Genomic DNA, 24,954 nt, shown 5'->3' with positions numbered 1-24,954 from the left:
GCTTTGTCTGGAATGTTCCACAGTATTGCACTAAACCTTTCTATCAGACCAGACCAAGTTACAGGTCAGATCACATTTAGAATTCCATGTTTTTCTAGGTATTTTCGAGCTGAATAAATGTAAAAGTAGAGCAGTTTAAAGTCAAACTGTGGAACATTCCAAGCAGAGCAATGACATTTACACCGAAACAAGAATGTGATGGACCCAATACCGAAAAGTTACACAGTGTGGCTTTAACATTTGAGAGAAGACTGAAACATGAACGGATAAACTAATAAGAGAATCCCATACATTTCAGAACATGCTTGTGTTTATACAGGATGATTTATTGTTGACAGTGGATATATTATTACTGCAGTCTTAGACCAATCTATATCAGCCTCATCCAGTATGCAAAAAAATCTATAATGTATACAAGCTCTATAAATCAAAGGCACTCCATTTGAAGTACTAGGAATACAATCGAAGCAAAGATTTCCTCTTCAAACCAGCCTAAGGGTTGTACTCAACTAAAGACACGTCCTGTTGGTTTTTAGTCGAGTAAAAAGGGGACAAAAGCTCTCAAAAGGATTACATATCTCTGTGAATCTGGCCCAAAATGCACTCACAAGACTACACCTGCAGGAGGAGCTCATGCAAAAACAAAATATTTACAGAACCACGCCATAAAGACAGACAAAACTTGTGAATCATGAGTTTAGTCTGTCTTATCAAAAAATACCACATCTTCAACTAACTCATTTTTCAACTCATTTTTTAGTTTTTCTTTCTGTTGTAGTCCATTGTAAATCCTGAAAATCTGCATAAAACTATTAATCAGCTAGAAATTTTGCTGGACTAAGGGACTGTGACGTCAACCATCGCTCCAGTCAAATGAAGCTCACAAGGCAAGTGGTTACAGCAGCAAATTTGGAGCGAAATAGTGAAATAAAAACAGCAGAACCATGTAGAACGAGTTAAAACAAACACAAATGAAGACCAAATGACGAGACTCACTGCAGCGGTTACAGAGAGGTGACAATTTTTCAACATAAAGTCAATTGGAGCCAGAGTCAATGGAGCCGGAAATGCCCCCATGAAAACTTCCTATTTGGAATGTGGAAGCATTTATGTATACAGTCTATGCTAAGACACTAGGCTATAAAAGTGTTTGACTATCAAAGCCAAAATAAAAGTGATTAACGATAATATCACCATAATGATTAATGCTGCTGATAATTTTAAAATGTTTATGGATATGAATAATTATAATTTCAATGCTATGAATAAGATCCAGCTGAGAACATGTGGCAAGAAGCTTTTATCTGCACATTCTGGTGATAAAATGATGGTTATCTTTGTTGACCATTATGACGATTATTTATAATGTCCATGAATGCTTTTTGTCATCCCTTTTTATCACGATGAACCAATGTTTCCCAAAGACTGGGTCGGGACCCTCAGGTGGGTTGCAAGAGAGTTTTTTGGGGTCTCCTTGTAGGTTTGCAATATAGTGATCTGCGTGTTGCCCTCGGACTGGAACATGCTACAAAAACACAAACAGGCCCACCCATCTCATTAGAAATACTGAAATGTTAAGACAGTTTTGAATTATTTCTAATCTTTTTGTCATTATTTTATTGACTATTTTGTTCCGATATTGCTGGTTCAATTGAATGTTAAAAAGAAAAAGAAATGGGCTACATTTAATGTCCAAATAGGCGACTTATGGACCCTTTTATTCCTGCTTCAATGACTGTTTTTTTTTTGTTTAAAACCTGAGTAATAATAATTGTTCAGAGAGACACGATCACTCAATAAAACATAAATATATGTTCAATGATGGTCAAATCCACCTTTATTTTGTGATTTACGCATAACGTCTAATGACTTGGGTCGCGAAGGTTTGTGACTTTTAAAACATGGGTCCCCAGAAAAAAGTTTGGGAAAAACTAAACTATATTATTATTAATTTTCCCATATAAGACAAACCTGGACATTGTCGAGCTCCGGGGCCACATACGGTCCTTTGGTTGACTCTGACTGGCCTGTTTAAGATAATTTGGAATTACAAAATACACATATTTTATAATTTTACCTCATGCATGGACTAAAGCTGCATTGCTTTTAATTTAGAGGTGTTTTTTAATGACATTTTTGTAAGGCAGCCTCACTTTTTCATTGCTTAATCATCACATAAACTCTTACCAGTCAAAACAATGCTATTTACTGCTTTTTATGAAGAAATACAATTAATATTATGCAGAATTGAGGTAAGCACTTTGGCTCAGCCCTCCATTATATTTTCTGTTTCTCATGCGACCCCATGGAAAAACTAATTGCCCTCCCCTGATATAAGACGCCATTGACTAAACGACTAAAGACCTACAGCCTCCGTAGAATCAAACGTCCTTGGATGGCTTGAGTTGAGGTGGAGTGATCGGGGGGGAGTGAGACAGGACACGGCTCCAGGATAAACCCCCTAAAACAGTAGCCCCGTGTCACTCTGCCACTCCCCCGCTGGGCACTTCCATGTCAGGGCTCTGGCTCAGGGCCTGTGAGAAGTTTCCTCTCCCAAACAGACTTTCCATACAGGGACATCCTCCTCCTCCCCCTATGACATACACGGAGAAACCACAGCAGCAGAGGGCACTGGGCTGCTGGCCTTATCAAAGCAAAACATCCAAAAGCTTACGCAATGTTCATTAAAAAAAAACAAAAACAAAGCTGAAAGTGCTATAGATGTGCTGGTATAGTGTTATCACGATACTGCAATTTCGATACAAACAAATTCACTCAATGCTCGATACTGATTACGATACCACAATGAAAATAAAAATAAAAATGCTCCTTTTTTTAGTTATAGTGTGTTATTTTCATACATAATAATAGGACGCAATGTTAATTTATAAAAAACAAAGCTGAAAGTGCTTTAGAAATCAGTTATCACGATACTAAAACTTGATTTCGGTACCAAGAAATTCACTCAATGCTCGATACTGATTACGATACCACAATGAAAATAAAAATGCTCCTTTTTTGGTAATAGAATGTAATTTTCAACACATAATAATAGGACGCAATGTTAATTTATAAAAACAAAGCTGAAAGCGCTTTAGAAATCAGAACTGTCACGATTCTAAAACTTTATTTTGATACCAAGAAATTCAGAAAACTCAGTACTCGATACCAATTACGATACCAAAATGCAGATATAAAATGCTCCTTATTAGAATGTATCAATCAATCAATCAAACTTTATTTATAGAGCGCTTTTCATACAAAAAATGCAACACAAAGTGCATGTAATTTTCATATACAAAATATTAGTACTTTCTAGGGGTGTAACGTACACAAAAATCACAGGTCAGTATGTTAATCGGTTTTGAGGTCACGGTTTGGTTCATTTTCGGTACAGTATGGGAACAAAATGCAAAACTATTAGTGTGTTGTTAATTTGTGTGTTTAAAATAAATGCAAAGTGCTGCTGGGTAAAACTAACAAGTTAACAAAATATTCTCAAAGCAACAAATGTATGAAATATTATAAAAAATGTATTTCTTGTAAACAGTAAACAAGACTTTTCAAAAAGTAAAGCACAGCACTAACAGTTCCAGCAAGAACTTTTACTGAATCTTCATATTTTTTGGCTAGAAATGGGGAGGGGGCAGAGAGTTTGTGCCAGCGAAAGGCGTTAGTGAGGAAAGGGGCACGACGATTGTAGTTTTGCGAGGATTCACGAGGCTCGGAGGGACGTAGTCAAGGCGGGGGGCAATTGTTTTCAAGTTGGCCGCCCTAACTATAAAGCGCCGTGGAAAACACTTCCACCCAAATCACAGACAAGTTCCCTCTTGAATATTAAAGAGCTGAGTCTTCTGTGTAGCTGCGCATGTAGTGAGGAAATGTAAACACACAAATTGAGCAAACTCATGCACAGCCCTGCACCGAACTAAACGTCCCGTATCGAAATGGCTCGGCACAAATACATGTACCATTACACCTCTAGTACTTTCCTTAAATTACCATGAGGGCTTACATTCTTTCAGATTCAGATCCTAATGACACTAAAAATGCTCAGGAAAGCTCAAACATTGTCCAGTTAATGTGATTTCTTTAGTATCGATATCTGCTCAAATTAGTTTCTAGTTTCGATACTAGTTTTTGTATAGATTAGTATCTTTTTTACAATACTTTTGACAATGCTAAAAGACATACATAATTTGAATACAGAAAGAGATCTTGTCAACAAAGTGCACCGTTGCCTCAAAAGCTTGGAACTGGCAGTTCAGTACAGGCTCTCACCATCCCATGCTGTTATCACTGTGCCCTTGGGCAAAACACCTTAGCTGTATTGACGCACCTCAAACGGCATCTTTGAGTTAATGTGCAAATTAGTGTTGTGCAATGAATCAAAATCAAATACTAATCAATACTAGTGAAACTAGTATCGAAACAAGATACTCATTTGAGCAGAAATCGACATTGAAAAAGTCACATTCACAGGACAGAAATAAACGTTTCCTGATGCTTTAGAATGATCTTCAGCTGAATCAGAACGAGTAAAAGAGCACATAGACTAATACACGCCCATGGACCACTATGGAACCTACCTGGACCACTGAGGGAATACACAGATATAAGACCACATGGGAACAGAAAAGAAAGTACTCTTTTTCGTACTATAAGTCACACTTTTTTTCATGGTTTGGGTGTTTCCTGAGACTTATACTCTGGTGCGACTTATATATAAAATTTTCACACCGAAGCGTAGAGAGGCTCTAGTCTTGTGTATGAGCATCTGCTGCTCCTGTTCCTCCTGTACCACTGTCACTTGGCTCTACTGCACATGTCTCCTGCAGAAAGAGTCTCTGTCCTGTCTGTATCATGTCAGTCGATCGCACCATTACTTCTGCACCACTGAACAATTTAACATTTAAACAACAACAACAACAAACTTATAAAGACACTGAGAAGTCTGAACACAAATGCCCTAAAAAGAAAATCATATTTTGCAGGTTACAAACTGCAAGTCAGGAAATCTGCAGCTGAAAACTGTAATCCAGCAGCAGAAAGAAAGTTTGGAGTGAGAGAGAAACTTCTGATAACCAGGCGTGTGCACCATGAAACTTTCCTGAAGTCACTGGATGGACTTCAGTGTCACCGAAACCATCCTGTCGGGATTCAGAAAGGCCCGAATAATTCTAACTGGAACTGATGCTGAGTCTGACGACAGCGACACAGAAGAGGAAGCGGCGCTCTGTTTACCTCTGGAGGTCGTGGAGTTGCTCAGAAGTGACACCGAGGATGAAGAATTGAATGAATTTAGTGATTTGGAGTGAGATGGAGAGTTTGGTAAACTTGTTCTGTTCTGTTGTTTATACTATACTTGCCTTTCAAGATGAAATGTCGGTTCCTGGTCTTTGATTCTATAAAATATATTTCCCCCCAAAAGTCTTTTATCTGTTTTTGTCTTCTTCATTACACATTTTTTTGGCTGGTACGACTTATACTCCGAAGCGACTTATAGTCTGAAAAAAACAATACTATTATTTTATGATGAAAATCGCATTCTATTGTCTAAAGACAGAGAGTTTTGTCAAAAAAAGCGCTAAATAAATCAGTTTGTATCTCCGTTTGAACCTGCATCTCCAGAGTCTTTTGTTAGACTAAACTCCAGATGCAAAAACAACAGACAAGTCAAGTAGAGGAACGCATTTTTTACCAGTCCATTAGCGATAGTCTATTTGAAGTGCTTGTGAAACTGATAGCAGCTGCCGTACAGATCCCGCATCAGCCCCAGTCATCATAAACAGTCTGAGTCCCATTAGGGGAGGAAGAACAAGAGGAAGACAGCTTTTATCTGAGAGGAAGACTATACCCAGAGCCACACTATCAGAGTCATGTCCATGTAACGAGCACACGACTCCACCCACTGTTTACATTTACACTGCGGTTACATTTCAACTCACATACGAGGCCTATATAGCACTGAACAAGGTCTGGGCCGTAAGCTGTTAAGAATGCAGGTTTAAAGTATGTGTGAAAGCTGATTTCACTTGGATTTAAAGGTCGCCATGGACATGTTATTGCTTTACCTAGAGCTCCACAATATGACATTAAACCTATCCTGTATCTAGAATGATTTAATCCACCACAAGTACTTGAAAAAACATGAATTCTTTTTGATCTTTTGGTGTCTATGGCTTTTCTCTAAGGCATTAAAGGTCCTACATTAAGAAAAAAATTACGTTTAGACATGTTATAATGATGTTACCTCATCAAAACATACATGGAGTTGTGTTGTTTCTTTTCATTCACACATTTTGACACACATTTGAGAAACCCTTTGTGTTTTTAACCCATTATTAGTCTGTCTTGTGATGTTAAGAGGTGGTATTTTTCAAGTTAACAGCTACACTTTTTAGTTTTTGTTCAGTTGTGATTGGAAATTCAAGGGGTGAAATCATCCAAATGACTCTAATGAAGGTGTATGGAGTTTAAAAACACCGTGGAGCACTTCCTGTATTACCCACGATTCCCACTCTTTTTCACTGACAACATTTCAAAACATTTCCATGACTATTTCATGACCTACAGTGAATTTTCCATGACTTTACGGCACCTACATGTGTAGAATTGATCAGACTTTTAGGGCTAAATATGAAATGTTAATTCTTTCCACTCACCTTATGGTTTGGGATTATAGTTTTTTAACATTCAAAATCCTGTCAGTGCATTTATTGTCGTCTCTTTTAAACAAAAGGCGCAGATGTTTCAGAAATAATCATAATAGCCTAATGAAAACTTAACAGAACGCTGTAGTTGTGTGAAAGAAATACTAAAATTCCATGAGTTTTCCAGGCCTAGAAAATAAAATTTTGGGGGGATTTTCATGACCGTGGGAACCCTGATTACCACATGACTAGGGGATGTAACGATATCCAAGTCTCACGATACGATATCATCACAGTATGAACCTCACGGTACGATATTTATTGCGATATCGTGGGAAAACTCACGATACGGTGGGAAGGCTCACGATTAGGGATGTAACAATATCCAAATCTCACTGTACGATATTTACACGATATACATCTCACGGTACGATATTTATTGCGATATTTTGTGGAGACTAACAAAACCATTAATATGCTACTTTTTCCTCTTAAAATGCCTTGACAAGACTTAAGCCCCAAAGAACTAAGACTTAAAAGTGTTTAGAACTGTTATTTCTTCTTGTAGTCTGCACTGAAATGGAGCAAAGGATCATGGTCTATGTAGTTCCCTGTCATTTTTTTTAGCTATTGCTGCACCATAACTCTTAATTTAAGCAAAGAGACTAGCAATTCGATATATATTGTGAAGGTCCATGATGTTATTGTGAGAACATTGATGATATTTCGGTTATTGTTACATCCCTACACATGACATCACAAGGTGGAACAGAGTGTTTCCTGTTCTGAAAAGATCTCAGCCTAAATATGCAGGATTTGTGAGTTAAACAAGTGTGAATGAAACAAAATAAATCTGGACCATGTTTTTGATGAGTAAACATATAACATAAATCAGAAAATTACATAATATAGGCCCTTTAAATGCCCACCATGTAACATTCAAGGCAAAGAAAGCATTCTAAAGTAAAAGCGTGTATTTCATTATGTGTGATGTTCACTAAAAACCTTGTTCCACAGTACGGCTTAAAACATTTCCATCTCAAAGGAAAATGTTCCAGTAACAATTCTGTTTATCGCCATGAAGTCATTCAGTTCACAAAGTTGATGACTCAAAATTTTCCTCACATTAGGAAATCAAAGATAAGAATTTTGATCGGCTCATGTAATTCCGAAATATTGAAATAATAAAAAATAAGAAATAGTGTACTCTTGTCAAATAGAAACACATTTGGAATAAAAATGAGCCTTAAAATAATCAAACGTCAGCAGATTAGACCTAAACAGTATAAAATGCAGTGATTTGAGGGCTGCTGGAGAGATGAAAGAGGTGATTTTGTGCCTCGGTGGTAATACGGTAAGTGTATATAAGTGAATACTCATTACTAGGCTGCTCGGTCAAAACAGCATTTAAACTACCACGCCGCAAACGCCCATTTCGCTTTTCGCTGACGGGGCGGTTTAAAGCCGTGAAAGTGACAGCTCATGATTAGTACGCGCTCTGCTCTGTCAAACATGTGCGACACTTAGGCCTGTCAAGATAACAGATTTTGAATTACGACACATCGGTGAAGAAAATACAGATGATAAACGACAAGATTTCAAGATTTCCTCACCATAAAACGATTCTATTTTTGCAGTATTGTTAATGTAACATGAGGTGGGTAGTATTTAGTTACATTTACATTATATTTATTTTTCTAGCAGCATATTTTTGTGTTGAGTAATGGAACTGCAGTAAATTCAGCCTGGAAGATTTAATACCGCTCCGATCTACCTCACCGCTTCTCCAAAGTTGACCTGCTCCTCAACCTTCATCACCTCACTCCCATTACTCCTCCTCGTCCAATCAGCGTCCAGCACAGACCCAGAAATGGACTTAAGAACTGGACTAAAGATAGCCAAGGTCAGTTAAATACAATCAATCAATCGATGAACGACTTCAGGGACTACAGGTGGAAATGAGCTCTGGTGCTACAGCCTGGTACAGTGCATCTCTCCTGTTAAGGTTAATGTCAAAATTGTGCAGTGTCTCTGTCTCATTAAATGAATAAAATAAAGAAAAGACGAAAGACTAAAGACTAAAACGAAACACTAAAGAAGTAGACAAAGCAAGTGTAACCCATAACGATCAGCTTCAATCGAATGCAGCAAGCGATTAGAGGGGCAGATTTGTCCCCTTCTCTCTCCTCATCTCATTGTCTCCCTTTCTCTCCTCATCCTCTCCTTTGTCTCCTTCACTCTTCTCATCCTCTCCTCGTCTCCTTCACTCTTCTCATCCTCTCATCGTCTCCTTCACTCTTCTCATCCTCTCATCGTCTCCTTCACTCTTCTCATCCTCTCCTCGTCTCCTTCACTCTTCTCATCCTCTCATCGTCTCCTTCACTCTTCTCATCCTCTCCTCGTTTCCTTCACTCTTCTCATCCTCTCCTCGTCTCCTTCACTCTTCTCATCCTCTCATCTCCTTCACTCTTCTCATCCTCTCCTCGTCTCCTTCACTCTTCTCATCCTCTCCTCGTCTCCTTCACTCTTCCTCATCCTCTCCTCGTCTCCTTCACTCTTTCTCATCCTCTCCTCGTCTCCTTCACTCTTCTCATCCTCTCCTCGTCTCCTTCACTCTTCTCATCCTCTCCTCGTTTCCTTCACTCTTCTCATCCTCTCGTCTCCTTCACTCTTCTCATTCGATCCTCGTTTCCTTTCACTCTCCTCATCCTCTCATCGTCCCTCTTGTCAACTCTCCTCGACCTCACCTCTTCCACCTCCAGTGTCCGGACCCGAGGGGGAAGAATCTCCAAAAACATCATCTAATCTGCCACACCCTTCATTAAAACCCTTCATTTCTCTGTCCAGGTTTATTTTTTATTTTTAATAAAATTTGCTTTAAAATCGGAATAAACCACCTACTTACTTTGGAGTGAACAACAAATAATTATTTTCATTAGGAATTAAGTATTTACATGCTCTTTTTAAAGCGGAATTTATTTTTCTTCAGAATTAAATTATTTTTATTCAGAATTGAAGCTCTCGTGTAAACGTGGCAATTCACACTTAAAATAAAATATCAGGTTTGTTAAAGCTGGGCCCTTGCAAGTCACGCTTACATCGCTCCGGGTGACATAACACCACCAACAGATCCGTAACACCGGCAACTCAACTGATATTTGTACACAGTGTTGGGAGTAACGTGTTATAAAAGTAACAAAACAAACAATAGACCGTCAGGTGGCCGCGGGTTAGGGTTAGAACTCCACGCTCCATGGTGCGAAGAGCAGCCGACGCCCGATCGAGCTTGGCGGACGCCCTGCTCCACAGGCTCGGGGTTCTCTCAGGGGCGGAACTAGATTCCAAGTTCTAGTCCAAGAGTAGTCCTGGATTGGTCCTGGTTTAATCCTAGTTCAGTCCTGGTTTAATCCTAATTCAGTCCTGGTTCAATCCATGTACGGCACAAAAGTTTGGCATTTTCGCAGTTATTTAGGTGAGAGTAAGTTAAAGTGCTGTAATAGTTGTGTAATGTTTTATATTTTAAACACAGTAATATTGTAATGTAACAAATTACTTTGAAATGACAGCAACAAGTCATAAATAACAATTTTTTTTTTTCCATTTGTACCTACATGACTGCACCACGCTGCTGAATGCTACACACCTATCACTGACTGAGAAAAAACAAAGTTGGTTGGTTGGTTGGTCACAGTGGGCGTATACCGGTGGTGATGCACACAGGGCATGATCCATAATATGGCGCCTTGAAAATAAGTGATTAAAGATGACTCAAACATGCACAAATCACTCCAGATACAACTTCCACAGGTTAAATGAGAAGGCGGAACAGCTACAACCTGATTAAGTCAATTTTTTAGTGTTTTTTTATTATCATTGTGGTATAAAAATTTGTACTGAGTCTATTTCCAGTCAAAGGCGAGTTTTAAATTTTATTATCATAACAACACTACTCCAACCAGTGGCCAGTCATAAAAATTCTTTACGATATGGTATGCAGAGCTGGAGAAAAGAGCAGGTGTGGACAGGAATGCATTCTTTATTGTTACGTTAGACTTCTACTACTTTTGCCCTTTTAACCCCGAGTCAGGTGATAATAAAGTGGCTTGTGACAAAACGACTACTGCCCTTGAACGAGGCAAGAACCAGAGAGAAGCTGGATTGGCATTTCCCAGCTGAAGTCGTCAACATTCCCCGGGAGTGTGACGCTAAATGTAGGCACTGCTCTGTCTGAAGCTCTGTTACTCAAGTTAAACCTTCCAGACCTAAGGGCAGTTTTAGTACATTTGTCCCTGTCTGGATTTTTTTTGTCTTAATTTTGCTTTTAAAACTCCACCTTTTACCCTCTCATGAAGTGTTATACATCCTTTTTTATTTATTTCACAATCTGCTGCTGTAGTTGTGTCATATGACTGTGAGACTGTGATAAAAAAGCTATAGGACCAGGGAAAAATAAATAAAAAATTCACACTCTTTCATACAAAAAACAAAGCAAACATGTATAAACAACTTTTTTGAACAGAAATAATGCTCAATTTAGGGTCTTAGCTACAAAAGTGCAAAATATCAAGTTTTTAAGTAAAATATTGTTATTGCCTCAAAACAAAAAAATGTGCCATGGCCCCATGACTTTGTTATGTCATGGAAACAGCTGGTGTCAGGTCCAGGGCACAGAGCCACATCACTTCCTGCATTTCCATGGTGTTTATTTTCCGGGCTATTAGGCGCTCTGGATTATAAGACGCACTGTCATTAAATGGTCTATTTTTGAACTTTTTTCACAAATAAACCGCACCAGACTTTAAAGGAAACACAACAGTTGGATGAGTCAGTGGTTTAGTTTGTTTGTGTCGTTCACGGTGACTCTGGGCTTTGTTCAGTTGTGGCGTGTAGGGAGGGTGCTGTCTGGGATCGCTGGATTGTCGGCGTGTTCGCAGTGACTCAGTTGTTCAGTCGTGTCTAGAAGCGGCACATTGCGCTCGCTTTTTCGGTTCGTTCCTCATCGGCGTGGAGTGATGAGTGTGTCTGTGGGTGTTTTTCTCTGTGCGGTCGCTGTCTGCTCCGTGTGTGTTTGCGTGTTCTGCGGGTGGTGCGGCTTTGTAGTTTACTGAAGTCGTGCTGGGACACCTGAGTGGACTCGTGTATGGGGCGCTCTGGATTGTGGGGAGTGCAGCAGTTTTTTTATGCGGTTAGAGGCTTAAGAGCGCTCCATATAGCCCGGAAAATACGGTAACTGCAGTTAGACCGTCTTTTTCAGTTGTTTTCAGTTGCTGCGTGTGTGTGACATAGAATAATATCAGAAACACGCTCGGAAAGTGGCATGTCTCACCTAATCTTTTATGGTTGGAAAGTTATTCGCAGTTACATAAAATATATTTCCAGATATTGTGTACGATACTGTCTGTCTGAGCTTTGTTTTAACACAATCTGGCCAAAAGTATTAGATTATTAACAACATTAAAACATGTTTTAAAGCTCACAGGAGTCGATTTTGGGAAACATTGGACCTTTAAACTAACTACTTGTATCGTTTTAACTACATTTCAGCAGTGTTGGGAGTAACGTCTTATAAAAGTAACAAATTACTGTAATGCATTGCTTTTTGCTGTAACGCCGTAATGTTACGGCATTACAGGGGGAAAAAAAAAATATTTTACTCGGTACAAATGTGAGTAAGGCACGTTACAATGCTTTTTTAACCTGGACTGAAGTGGTGGGTTTTTCTTCATAGAAATTCGCTAAAATCACCGCGATATCAGCAGCAGTGAAACAAAAGGACCGACGCAGAACTCTATGCTGTTTAGTCCTGGTTCTGCTCTGGTTTAGTCCTGGTTTTTAGACCTGGTTTAGACCTGGTTTAGACCTGGTTTAGACTTGTTTTAGTCCTGGTTCAGTCCATATATGGCGCAAAAACTTCAGCATCTTTGCAGTTATTTTGGTGAGAGTAACTTAAAATAATGCAATAGTAATGCAATGCCTTAAGTTTTAAATGCAGTAATATTGTAATGTAACGAATTACTTTGAAATGACAGTAATAAGTCATAATTAACGCATTACAGTTTTAAAGTAACTTGCCCAACAGTGCATTTCAGTACCTTGCTGCGGCGGTAAGTCATATAGCACAAAAAAATATCATAGAATAAAAATCCTGCATTGTTACTTTGCAGCTCACGTCATCAACATTCTCTGGGGGCATGATACTAACTTTAGGCACTGCTCTGTCTCAAGCTTTACTACTCAAGTTAGACTTTAATCGGAGCTTTGTTTAACTGTTTAACTGTGTCACCAGAAGGAGTTGACTTAGCGGGAAGTACAACCCTGTTAACACTCTTAAAACAAGTTTATCAAATTACACTGCAGTCACAAGCCAGCATTAGCCAGCAGTTTTTCAGTTAGTCACTCTCAACTTTTTGTTGAAAACCAGACTCGTAAGCGGCTCGTATTGATCACAGGCTCCTGAAAATGCACTGTTTAAATTCATTTTGTAAGCGGGCGTGGAGAAAACTCTCAAAACTCTTACGTAGCTCTGTGTACCTGACCCTAACTGCAACCCTAACAAGACTACACCTGCAAGAGAGTTCAGGCAAAAAACTACTATTTATGCCAAAAAAAAAAAAGAGTGAAAACTGCTGTAACTGCTGTAAAAATGCTTATTAAGGCTTGGTAGATACATTTAATGCCATACTGTGGAATATTCAAGGCAAAAAAACAATAACATCTCTAAAGACACAAGCAGTCGAAACACTGTCCAACAGAAAAGTGACTTAGATCAGTCAGACTTATGTTGTATTGTTTTAAAGATGCAATGTGTAACTTTTTCGTTGGGCGTCTGTCACTTGTTTGTTTCTATGGAGACGTCATTGATGTTCCGCAGTGGTCCGAGCAGGGTCAGACTCCTGCACAGGTCCATTTTTGGAGACCTGCACCTGCCCGTTAACCCGTTACCTGCCCGTGCCCGAGATAAATCAAACACAAAATAAAAACACTCTAATTGAGCAGAAGAAACATGCCACGGACTGAACCAGGACTAACCTAGGACTAACCTAGGACTGAACAAGGAGGACTAAACCAGGACTGACCTAGGACTAAAACATGACTAAGCCAGGAATCAACCAGAACTGAACTAGGACTAAAACAGGACTAAACCCAGACTGATCTAGGACTAAAACAGGACTAAAACAGGACTAAACCCAGACTGATCTAGGACTAAAGCAGGACTAAAACAGGACTAAACCCAGACTGATCTAGGACTAAAGCAGGACTAAAACAGGACTAAACCCAGACTGCTCTAGGACTAAAACAGGACTAAACCCAGATTGATCTAGGCCTAAAACAGGACTAAACCCAGACTGATCTAGGACTAAAGCAGGACTAAAACAGGACTAAAGCAGGACTAAAGCAGGACTAAAACAGGACTAAACCCAGACTGATCTAGGACTAAAGCAGGACTAAAACAGGACTAAACAGGACTAAACCCAGACTGATCTAGGACTAAAGCAGGACTAAAACAGGACTAAAGCAGGACTAAAACAGGACTAAACCCAGACTGATCTAGGACTAAAGCAGGACTAAAACAGGACTAAACCCAGACTGATCTAGGACTAAAGCAGGACTAAAACAGGACTAAAGCAGGACTAAAACAGGACTAAACCCAGATTGATCTAGGACTAAAACAGGACTAAAACAGGACTAAACCCAGACTGATCTAGGACTAAAACAGGACTAAACCCAGATTGATCTAGGATTAAAACAGGACTAAAACAGGACTAAACCCAGACTGATCTAGGACTAAAACAGGACTAAAACAGGACTGGAACAGGACTAAACCAAGACTAAACCAAGACTAACCCAGGACTAAACCAGGACTGATTCCAGGAGGACTAAACCAGAACTGGACCAGGACTCTCTGTCAGGACAGGCTCAGAAGTGCACCCGTGTAGACTGTCGGGTGACCGCATGCGAAAGGACCTGTTCCACGGGCTCAGGGTTCTCTCTCTCTCTATTAAATAAAAGATTAGTCCTGGTTTAGTCCTGGTTTAGTCCTGACCCGCCTGTGTAAAACCACTACCCGCCCGTGAAATTCCAGGACATTAAAACCCGCCCATTTCACCAACTATTTGGTGCAGGACTCTGAGCGGGGTCGCCTCTCCACAGATCTGACCTGGAACTTGGTCCGGTTTGGTCTCCGTGAAAAAAAAAAAAAAAGTTTAATACCAAACTGTGAAACATTCCAGACAAAGTAATAAACACATCCATGGAGAAAAAAACATTTGACGGACCCACCACAGGAAAAGTTACACAGTGCATCTTTAACTGCATTTCTTTACGTTGCTGTAGGCGTAAAAAATACAAGAAAAACTATTTTAGAGTTTCTGTGTTTGAGCCACAGCTGCGTTAAACAGAGAAACTGTGAATTTATGACCAGGAAAGGAAGAAATTGATTTTTATCAGCAAATCACCAGCGCTCCCTTGCACCGCCTCGCAGATCTGTGTACCAAATATTTGAGTACACCGTAAATCAGAGCTGGGAAGTATTCACCTCTGCTGCTCCTATTTACTCAGTTATATTTACTCGACAAACTTTTTACAAACTGTACTTTTCAGAGTACTTTTCCAGCTGCATACATTTACTTATATATTTGTATTGAAGTAACAGTACTCCTACTTGAGTAAAAGTTGTAGTTCCTTTTCCCACTGTGAGTGAGTCTAGAAGTGACAAAAGTTTTATGTGGACAATATGAAATTATACCATATTTTCTGGACTATAACTCGCACTTTTTTTCATGGTTTGGGTGTTTCCTGCGACTCCAGTGCCACTTATATATTAAAATGTTCAGACTCTTTTCAGACAGCCTTAAGGGGGCGCTCTAGGCTTGTGTTTCAGTTTTCTGCGCATGTCTCCTGCAGAAAAAGCCGCTGTCCTGCTGCAAGTAGTGAAATATGCAGCAGAAAGAAAGTTTGGAGTGAGCGAGAAACTTGTGATTGACTGGCGGAAAGCGGGGATGAAGAACACAGCTTCACAGCAACCAGGAGGATGTGCCATGCAACTTTCATTCATGCACCAAGTCACTGGATGGATCGACAAAGCCTGGATTCAGTGACAGTGAAACCATCCTGTCGGGATTGAGAAAGGCCGGAATAATTCTAATTGGAACTGATGCTGAGTCTGACAACAGCGACACAGAAGAGGAAGCGGCGCTCTGTTTACCTCCGGAGGTCGTGGAGTTGCTCAGAAGTGACACAGAGGATGAAGAATTCAATGGATTTAGTGATTTGGAGTGAGATGGAGAGTTTGGTAAACTTGTTCTGTTCAAGCTCAGGAGTCCAGTCACACGGGAGGAGCCCAGAGTAGAGCCGCTGCTCCTCTACATCGAGAGCAGCAGCTGAGGTGGCTCGGGCATGTGTTTTGATGCCTCCTGGGCGCCTCCCTCGGGAGGTGTTCTGGGCATGACCCACCAGGAGGAGGTCCCGGGGAAGACCCAGGACACGCTGGAGGGACTATGTCTCTGGGCTGGCCTGGGAACACCTCGGGGTCCCCCCGGAGGAGCTGGAGGACGTGTCTGGTGTGAAGGAAGTCTGGGAGTCCCTGCTTAGACTCCTGCCCCGTGACCCGGCCCCGGATAAGTGGAAGATTGTTCTGTTGTTTATCTGAAGAACTGTTCATATGTGACGTTAACAGTCTGTTGTTCTCTCTTCTATTGTTTTTACTAGAACTTGACTTTCAAGATGAAAATGTCGGTTCCTGGTCTCTGATTTTACAAAATACCTTTCCTCCAAAAAAGTGTGAGTTATAGTCCAGTGTGACCTATATGTTTTTTTTTCTTCTTCATTACGCATTTTTTGGCTGGTGCAACTTACACTTTGGACCAACTTATAGTCTGAAAATACAGTATTTCAGCAAGAAAAAAGTACTAGGAATGCATTTACATAAAGATATATAAAACTATTTTTAAAATTAGTTTAATCTGCTTTTTTAGATAAATACAAAACAAAATACTTCTGCTAACTCACTCCCTAATCTCTTTCTTTCTACTGTTGTCCATTGTAAATCCTTATAATCTACATAAAACTTTGGTCAAATAAGACACACAGACTGTATAAAGACCCTCCACCAGAAAAGTTACACAGTGCACCTTTAGGTAAAGTACAGACACCTAAAATTTCCACTTGTACTTTTACTTCTGCACCAGCACTGCCCTGAGCTGAGACTTTACAAGCTCTCCACTTCACTTTATCCTCAATGAAGCGCAGTATAAACTTGTAAACATGTATTAGGGGATTAAAACAGGACTGAACCAGGACTAATACAGGATTCAACCAGGACTAAAACAGGACTAAAACAAGACTCAACCAGGAGTCAACCAGGACTAAAACAAGACTAAAACAAGACTCAACCAGGACTAAAACAGGACTAAAACTGGACTAAAACAGGACTAAAACTGGACTAAAACTGGACTAAAACTGGACTAAAACTGGACTAAAACAGGACTCAACCCGGACTAAAACAGGACTCAACCCGGACTAAAACAGGACTCAACCCGGACTAAAACAAGACTCAACCCGGACTAAAACAGGACTCAACCCGGACTAAAACAGGACTCAACCCGCACTAAAACAGGACTCAACCCGCAATAAAACAGGACTCAACCCAGACTAAACCCGGACTCAACCCGGACTCAACCCGGACTCAACCCAGACTCAACCCGGACTCAACCAGGACTCAACCAGGACTCAGGACTCAACCAGGACTCAACCAGGACTCAACCAGGACTCAACCAGGACTCAAACAGGACTCAAACAGGACTCAAACAGGACTAAACCAGGACTTATAATCTACATAAAACTTTGGTCGAATAAGGCACACAGACTGTATAAATTTTCAGCGTTCGGCAGCTTTAAAACCACCTTTAATGCACGGAGAAAAGAATCTGACGGACCCTACACCAGAAAAGTTACACAGTGCACCTTTAGGTAAAGTACAGACACCTAAAATTTCCACTTCTGCACCAGCACTGCCCTGAGCTGAGACTTTACAAGCTCTCCACTTCACTTTATCCTCAATGAAGCGCAGTATAAACTTGTAAACGTGTATTAGGGGAGTAGAACGAGAAAAGGGCTGCTCCTGTGTTTGTATTAGCGCGGCCTGTTCGCTCTGCTCGCTCTGCCCTGAACAGACCCAACCCAGCGGGCGAGAGTTCAGACAGATAAAATCGAATCATTTTAACGCGGCGGGGGAGTGTGTCCGTGCGCAAACACAGCAGCATATGGGAAATACACCAACAACCCTCTTTGTAACTGTCCACAGGAAAAGCAAACAGCGTCGCGGTTGTGTAATACAATGGGTGTGTACTAGTTTTTATTTTATAGTGTGGCTGGAGTTTCAAAATAAAAGCTCATAAACGAATTTTAAAATATTTGATCGGGATTAAAAGGTTCTGTGTTACGCAAAATTGACTCCGGCGAGGTTTAAGTCAGGCTAGAATGTCGTTGCCTCATCGAAAACGTGTCTGGAGTTGCATTTTGTTTCATTCACACGTCTGACTAACACTTTATTTTAAGTTCAGAATGCTCTGCCGCACCTTGTGATGTCACGAAGATGTAGTTTTCAAGTTAACAGCTACATTTTATCTTTAGTTCAGTAGAGACTGGGAATTCCAGGGTCTGAAATGATTCAAATGATTCTGTGTGGAGTTTAAAAGTATTACCACATGACATCACAAGGTGGAACGGAGCGTTTTCAGTTTCAGAGAAGAAAAACTCAACCTAAATCAGCAGGGTTTGCGAGTTAAACATGTGCGAATGAAGCAAAACACAACTCCAGGTCTGTTTTTGATGAGGAAATGTATGTAACAATAACCAAAATATCCAAAATATCGTATCGTCAAAAGTCTCACAATAATATCGAATTACAAGTTTCTTTGCTTAAATGCATGGTTTTATATTAGCAACAGCTTATAAACTTCAGGAACTACATTTCCCATGATTCATTTCAGTGCAGACAACATGAAGAAATATGTTTTTTACTTGAATTCTTGAGATTATGACAGAAATAATTCACACAAAAATCTTGTCAAGGTATGTTAAAAGCAGAAACGTGTCCTGTCTACAATTAAATCAGCCTCTCCAAAATATCACAATAAATATCATACCATGAGATGAATATCGTGATAATATCGTACCGAGAGATTTGGATATCGCTACATCACTAATGGGGAAACATTATAACTTAGACCAGAAAATAGCGTAATATAAGCTCTTTAAGTTGTAAAATACAAGATAATACATGCATCATGAATTTCGGACTTCCGGTCATCGCGCTATGCATACTGGGAAGGATTTTCCAAAAAAAGTGAGCATCAAATCGCCATGTTTGTTTTCCCAGTGGGATGCGTCTATTGTCAAAGCCGATCTTTTCTAGTCTTTTGAACCATATCACTTTTGTTTCTGGTTCTGATATTGTCATATTTTAGTTTTGGGATTCGGACATCGTAATTGTGTGGTTGTTGGATCCTAACAGCGGAAAACGGCTCGAGAAATTTGTTTGCGAACTTCCATAAACTGCAAAAGGGAATTAGATCTGTGTGACTGCAAACCTCTGTTCAAACTCGGGATGATTTCTTAGGCAAAGTCAATCCTGCCCATCGCCTTCGCCTTTCACTATTTTTCAATTCCGTTGCAAAGGGAAACAGTTTGAACGGAGGTTTGCATCACACACATCTGATTCACTTTTACATTTATTAAGTTTGCAAACAAATTTCTCGAGCCGTTTTCCGCTGTTAGGATCCAACAACCACACAATTACGATGTCCGAATTTTCCAAAAAAGTGAGCATCAAACCACCATGTTTGTTTTCCCAGTGGGATGCGTCTATTGTCAAAGCCGATCTTTTCAAGTCTTTAGAATCATATCGTTTTGTTTCTGGTTCTGATATTGTCATATTTTAGTTTTGGGATTCGGACATCGTTAATTGTGTGGTTGTTGGATTCTAACAGCGGAAAACGGCTCGAGAAATTTGTTTGCGAACTCCATAAATGCAAAAGGGAATTAGATGTGTGTGACTGCAAACCTCCGTTCAAACCCTTTCCCTTCCCAACAGAATTGAAAAATAGTGAAAGGCGAAGGCGATGGGCAGGAACGTTAAAACCCGTCCATTTCAGCAACTATTTGCGAGTAAACGACCTGGTGCAGGACCCTTCCTTCAGCGTGTCCAGAAGTCCAACTTTTTGTGCGATGGTTTGCGTCTTCCTCTGCCTTTCGGGTGCGACCGCAGGAGCCTTTGTCGGTGCAGAACGTTTCGTCGACATTGTGGGATTTGTCGGGGAAAAAACTTCTTCAGAATCACACTGGTAGAGATCGAACACTTTTCTAAATTTGTCAAACTGATCGAATTCTGTACTGAACAGGAGACACGGCACGGAGGAGACTGACTGACAACGATTGATTGACGACGCAGGGGGAGGAACACAATGCACGTTCATACACTGTACACGGCAAAATTGCCCCCAAAAAATCTGCGAAACAGCGAGACCGTGAAAGGTGAACCGCGAAATAGCGAGGGATGACTGTAATATTTAAATAAATATTTTTCAGCATTAAAGTTCCAATATTACGCTATTTTCTGATGTTATAACGTTGTTTCCTCATCAAAAACAGACCTGGAGTTGTGTTTTGTTTCTTTCACACATGTTTAACGCAAAACTCTGCATATTTAGGCTTAAAGGTTGTATAGAGGATTTTTTTTAAGGGAAAAGAAATACAGTGATAGTCCTTTTCTAAATGTTGTGCATGCGTGACACCACCTTCCTCCTCCACCGCTGCCTCAGGAGAAACACCTCCTCCTGCCTCTTTACTCTAAAATTCACGCTTGTTTACATCCAGTGTGTGTTCAGAATTACTGTTGAAGTGACCTGTCTAGAAATAATTTAGCGACCGACGCCTCAGTTTTTAGACCTTTCGTCTGCTTCAGTCGCACAATCTCCAAGAATCACCTCAGTTTGGTCTTCGCTCCTTTTCCCGTTCTCTTTTTTCAGCGACCTCAAAAACGGACTTTCTTTTGCGGCGAACTGGTCGTGGATTCTCGTCCGCCATCGCGACAAACTTTGTGTGAAATGCGAGGAAGCAACAGTTTAAAAAAGCCTCTAAGAACCGCTGCATAAACCACGTAATCCCAGCGCGCCGGCGAGTACAGTTATACTACAAATGTAGGGAGTTTGATTGACAACCTGACAGCCAATAGAAAAAGAGGGAGCCTTGTTTTCTATTGGCTGATGTTTATCTGGCCTCACTATGTCCACAGTTGGTTGATTTTTATTCTTTTTTTTTTTTTTTTTTGTTCATGATAATTACAAGGCTGCTGCGTCTCTGTAATGGTATTTTAAACTTTCTTTGACAACAAACAAAAAAAATCCACACAACCTCCATACAACCTTTAAGTTCTTCTCTCAAATAACAATATCAGAAGTGCCACAATGTGTTTCTTAAATCCATACACCTTCACTAGAATCATTTGGATAATTTCAGCTCTGGATCCCCAATCTCCACTGAACAAAAAGGTAAAAAAAAGGAGCTGTTAACTCCAAAAACTACCTCTTTATGAAATCAAAAAGGTGGAGCTGAACATTTTGATCTTTGGAAATAGACGAGGAATAATAAAGGATTACTCATACATGTGTGAATGAAACAAAACAAAACACAACTCCGGGCATGTTTTTGATGAGGCAACAACATTATATCAGCAGAAAATAGAGTAAAAGAAGAACTTTAAATGCTGAAAAATACCTGTTAGTCCAGTATCGATGGAAAATGTGGAGCGTAACAACATTCTAACATGATTTAAAGCTCATGAGAGTCAGTTTTGCATACTAAAGCTCTACGATTAACCCAAAATAACGCAAAGTATGAACATAAACGAGGGTAGACCTTCTGAAATTTTGCAAAGACGGGAGTGGTTACGAGGTCATAACTTGAGCATGATTTAAACCGTGACACAAAACTATTCACAGAAACGACAGAAACGTAAATCACAGACTCACGTTTAGGGCTGAGTGTCATTCAGAAGTTGCCGATACCTCGATACAGTGATCTTATGATATATTTCAAATCAATTCGATACGGTTTACTAAAAAAATAAAGGCTAAATTATGGTAGTGATACTAAAATAGGGTGACCGGATTCTCAAAATCAAAAACTGGGACAGCCCGGTTTGTAGTAGTGAGTAATTAAGCAAAATTGTTCTGCGCTCGGCCCATTCATGACTAATATGTGTGTCAGTAGTCACTTTTTATTTGTGTTTTGGTCGTTTTTTAAGCAGCTTTTCTGTATTTTACCAAAACAAATGGCAATGTTTGTCTCTCTTTACTGTCTGTAGGGATTAAATTGGTCATAAATAGGGACACTTTGGACATTTCTTGTACAGAACTGGGTCAAATCATTTGTTTTGGATAAATCTGCTGGGACAGAGGACACAGGGCTCAAAACTGGGACTGTCCCAGGTAAAAAGGGACGTCTGAAAATAAAAAACTACTACTACTACTACTACTACTACTACTACTACTACAAGTCTTTGTTAAACCGCGTCTTGTGCAGTGAATATGAAACACGCCCATTTTAATCATCAAAACTGTGAAATGTCAAATGTGTCTCATAAACGAGTTTCCTTTCCAAAACTGTAGCACTGTAACAAAATAATTTAGTAAAACATACCAAAAAATAAATAAAAATATATATATTCTTGGCGATAAATCAATGCACGAGCCCACGATACTGCATCATCACATGAAACGATACGATATATGGATATTTCAATATTTCTGCACACTCTACTCACGTTTAGTGGCATTGATGAGGTTCTTTCCATCTTTGTACAGCTCTTTAATAAACCTGTTCGTTTAGTTGTTTTTTTACAGTAGCTTTTCTGTATTTTACCTAAACAAATGACAATGTCTGTCTCTCTTTACTGTCGGTAGAGATCAAATTGGTCAAAAATATGGAAACCTGGGACATTTTTTGTATAAAACTGGGACAAATTTGGATAAATCTGCTGGGACAGGGGGCACAGGGCTCAAAACTTGGACTGTCCCGAGTAAATAGGGACGTCTGAAACTAAAAACTACTACTACAACTACTACTAAAAGTCTTTGATAATATGAAACACACCCATTTTAATCATCAAAATTGCAAAAATGTCAAATGTGTCGCTAAAACGAGTTTCCTTTCCAAAACTGTAGCCCTGTAACAAAATAAAAATAATAAAAAAATAATATAATAAATCGATGCACGAGCCCACGATACTGCATCACCACATGAAACGATACGATATGTCGATATTTCAATATTTCTGCACACTCTACTCACGTTTAGTGGCATTGATGAGGTTCTTTCCATCTTTGTACAGCTCTTTTATAAACCCATTCGTTTAGTTGTTTTTTTTTACAGTAGCTTTTCTGTATTTTACCTAAACAAATGACAACGTCTGTCTCTCTTTACTGTCGGTAGAGATCAAATTGGTCAAAAATATGGAAACCTGGGACATTTTTTGTATAAAACTGGGACAAATCAGTAGTTTTGGATAAATCTGCTGGTACAGGGGGCACAGGGCTCAAAACTTGGACTGTCCCGAGTAAATAGGGACGTCTGAAACTAAAAACTACTACTACAACTACTACTAAAAGTCTTTGATAATATGAAACATACCCATTTTAATCATTAAAATTGCGAAAATGTCAAATGTGTCGCTAAAACGAGTTTCCTTTCCAAAACTGTAGCCCTGTAACAAAATAATTTAGTAAAAATATACAAAAAAATTAAATTAAAAATTATATATTTTGGCGATAAATCGATGCACGACACGATACTGCATCATCACATGAAACGATACGATATGTCGATATTTCAATACTTCTGCACACTCTACTCACGTTTAGTGGCATTGATGAGGTTCTTTCCATCTTTGTACAGCTCTTTTATAAACCCATTTGTTTAGTTTTTTTTTTTTACAGTAGCTTTTCTGTATTTTACCTAAACAAATGACAAACGTCTGTCTCTCTTTACTGTGGGTAGAGATCAAATTGGTCAAAAAAATATGGAAACCTGAGAGACATTTTTTATATAAAACTGGGACAAATCACTGGATTTAGATAAATCTGCTGGGACAGGGGGCACAGGGCTCAAAACTTGGACTGTCCCGAGTAAATAGGGACGTCTGAAACTAAAAACTACTACTACAACTACTACTAAAAGTCTTTGATAATATGAAACACACCCATTTTAATCATCAAAATTGCGAAAATGTCAAATGTGTCGCTAAAACGAGTTTCCTTTCCAAAACTGTAGCCCTGTAACAAAATAATTTAGTAAAATATACCAAAAAAATAATATAATAAATCGATGCACGAGCCCACGATACTGCATCACCACATGAAACGATACGATATGTCGATATTTCAATACTTCTGCACACTCTACTCACGTTTAGTGGCATTGATGAGGTTCTTTCCATCTTTGTACAGCTCTTTTATAAACCTGTTCGTTTTGTCCAACTCCGCTTCGTGCGCCTTGATTTTCTCCCGAAAGCAGGGACTGTCCAAGTAGCACTCACTGAACTCCAGCGGGTGTAGTCCCATGTCTCTTCCCCGAGCTCGGCCCACCGTATCCCCGCTAAGATGAGAAAGGAAAAACCCGTTAAAAGTTGCAGATCTGATCGGGAACAGTGCAGAACATAGCGGTGGAGGCTATCGGGTTAGCATTGCAGCTGCAGGGGTGTAGCTCCACAGTTGTCAAATAAGGAAAAACTTGTTGTGCCAGCGGGTTTGTTGGGTTAAAAAGTGGAGAGAAAATGGACTCGGGGGTAAAAGTTATTCCGGTTTCGGGGTGGTGGAGCCCGGGCAAGACGTGCAGCAGTGTCCGGACCTGGCCTCGTCCCTGAACGTGTCCACCTTGCTGAAGTAAAAGTGACAGATTGGGGGGGAAACTCTGCTGACATCTGCGTGCGTGGAGCAGGAGCAGCGAAAAGTTCAGCCGAAGAGCCACAGCGGCGACGAGATGAAGCGGCGCGCCTCACTTCCGCTTTCACCGCGCGCTTGGATTTTTATGCATTTTCGCAAGATTTTTAATAAAATGAAATGAAAAATAAAATAAAATACGATAAAGTACAGTAAAATTCAATACAATACCATAAAATACAATAAATAAATAAAATAAATAAAATCAAATAAATACAATAAAAAAACAATACAATAAATACAATAAAATAAAATACAATAAATACGATAAATACAATAAAAAAATAAAAATAAATAAATAAAAT

At 39.6% G+C, this 24,954-nt stretch overlaps 1 protein-coding gene across 2 annotated transcripts in view; it reads right to left on the bottom strand.

The window, feature by feature from the left end:
* arhgap10 (Rho GTPase activating protein 10) overlaps nt 1–24,675 on the bottom strand; it is a 275,079-nt gene extending 250,404 nt beyond the window's left edge. For both annotated transcript variants that reach the window (XM_055158167.1, XM_055158166.1), the window contains exon 1: nt 24,118–24,675. In XM_055158167.1, coding sequence (XP_055014142.1) covers nt 24,118–24,271 — 154 coding nt within the window. In that variant the 5' untranslated portion in view covers nt 24,272–24,675. The remainder of the gene's footprint in view (nt 1–24,117) is intronic.
* Between the last annotated feature and the right edge of the window lie 279 nt (nt 24,676–24,954).

The sequence above is a fragment of the Boleophthalmus pectinirostris genome, unplaced genomic scaffold (assembly GCF_026225935.1).
Source record: "Boleophthalmus pectinirostris isolate CB_2022bp ecotype Guang Dong unplaced genomic scaffold, ASM2622593v1 HiC_scaffold_22, whole genome shotgun sequence".
Lineage (NCBI taxonomy): Eukaryota > Metazoa > Chordata > Actinopteri > Gobiiformes > Gobiidae > Boleophthalmus > Boleophthalmus pectinirostris.
This window is presented reverse-complemented; position numbering and strand designations above follow the sequence as displayed.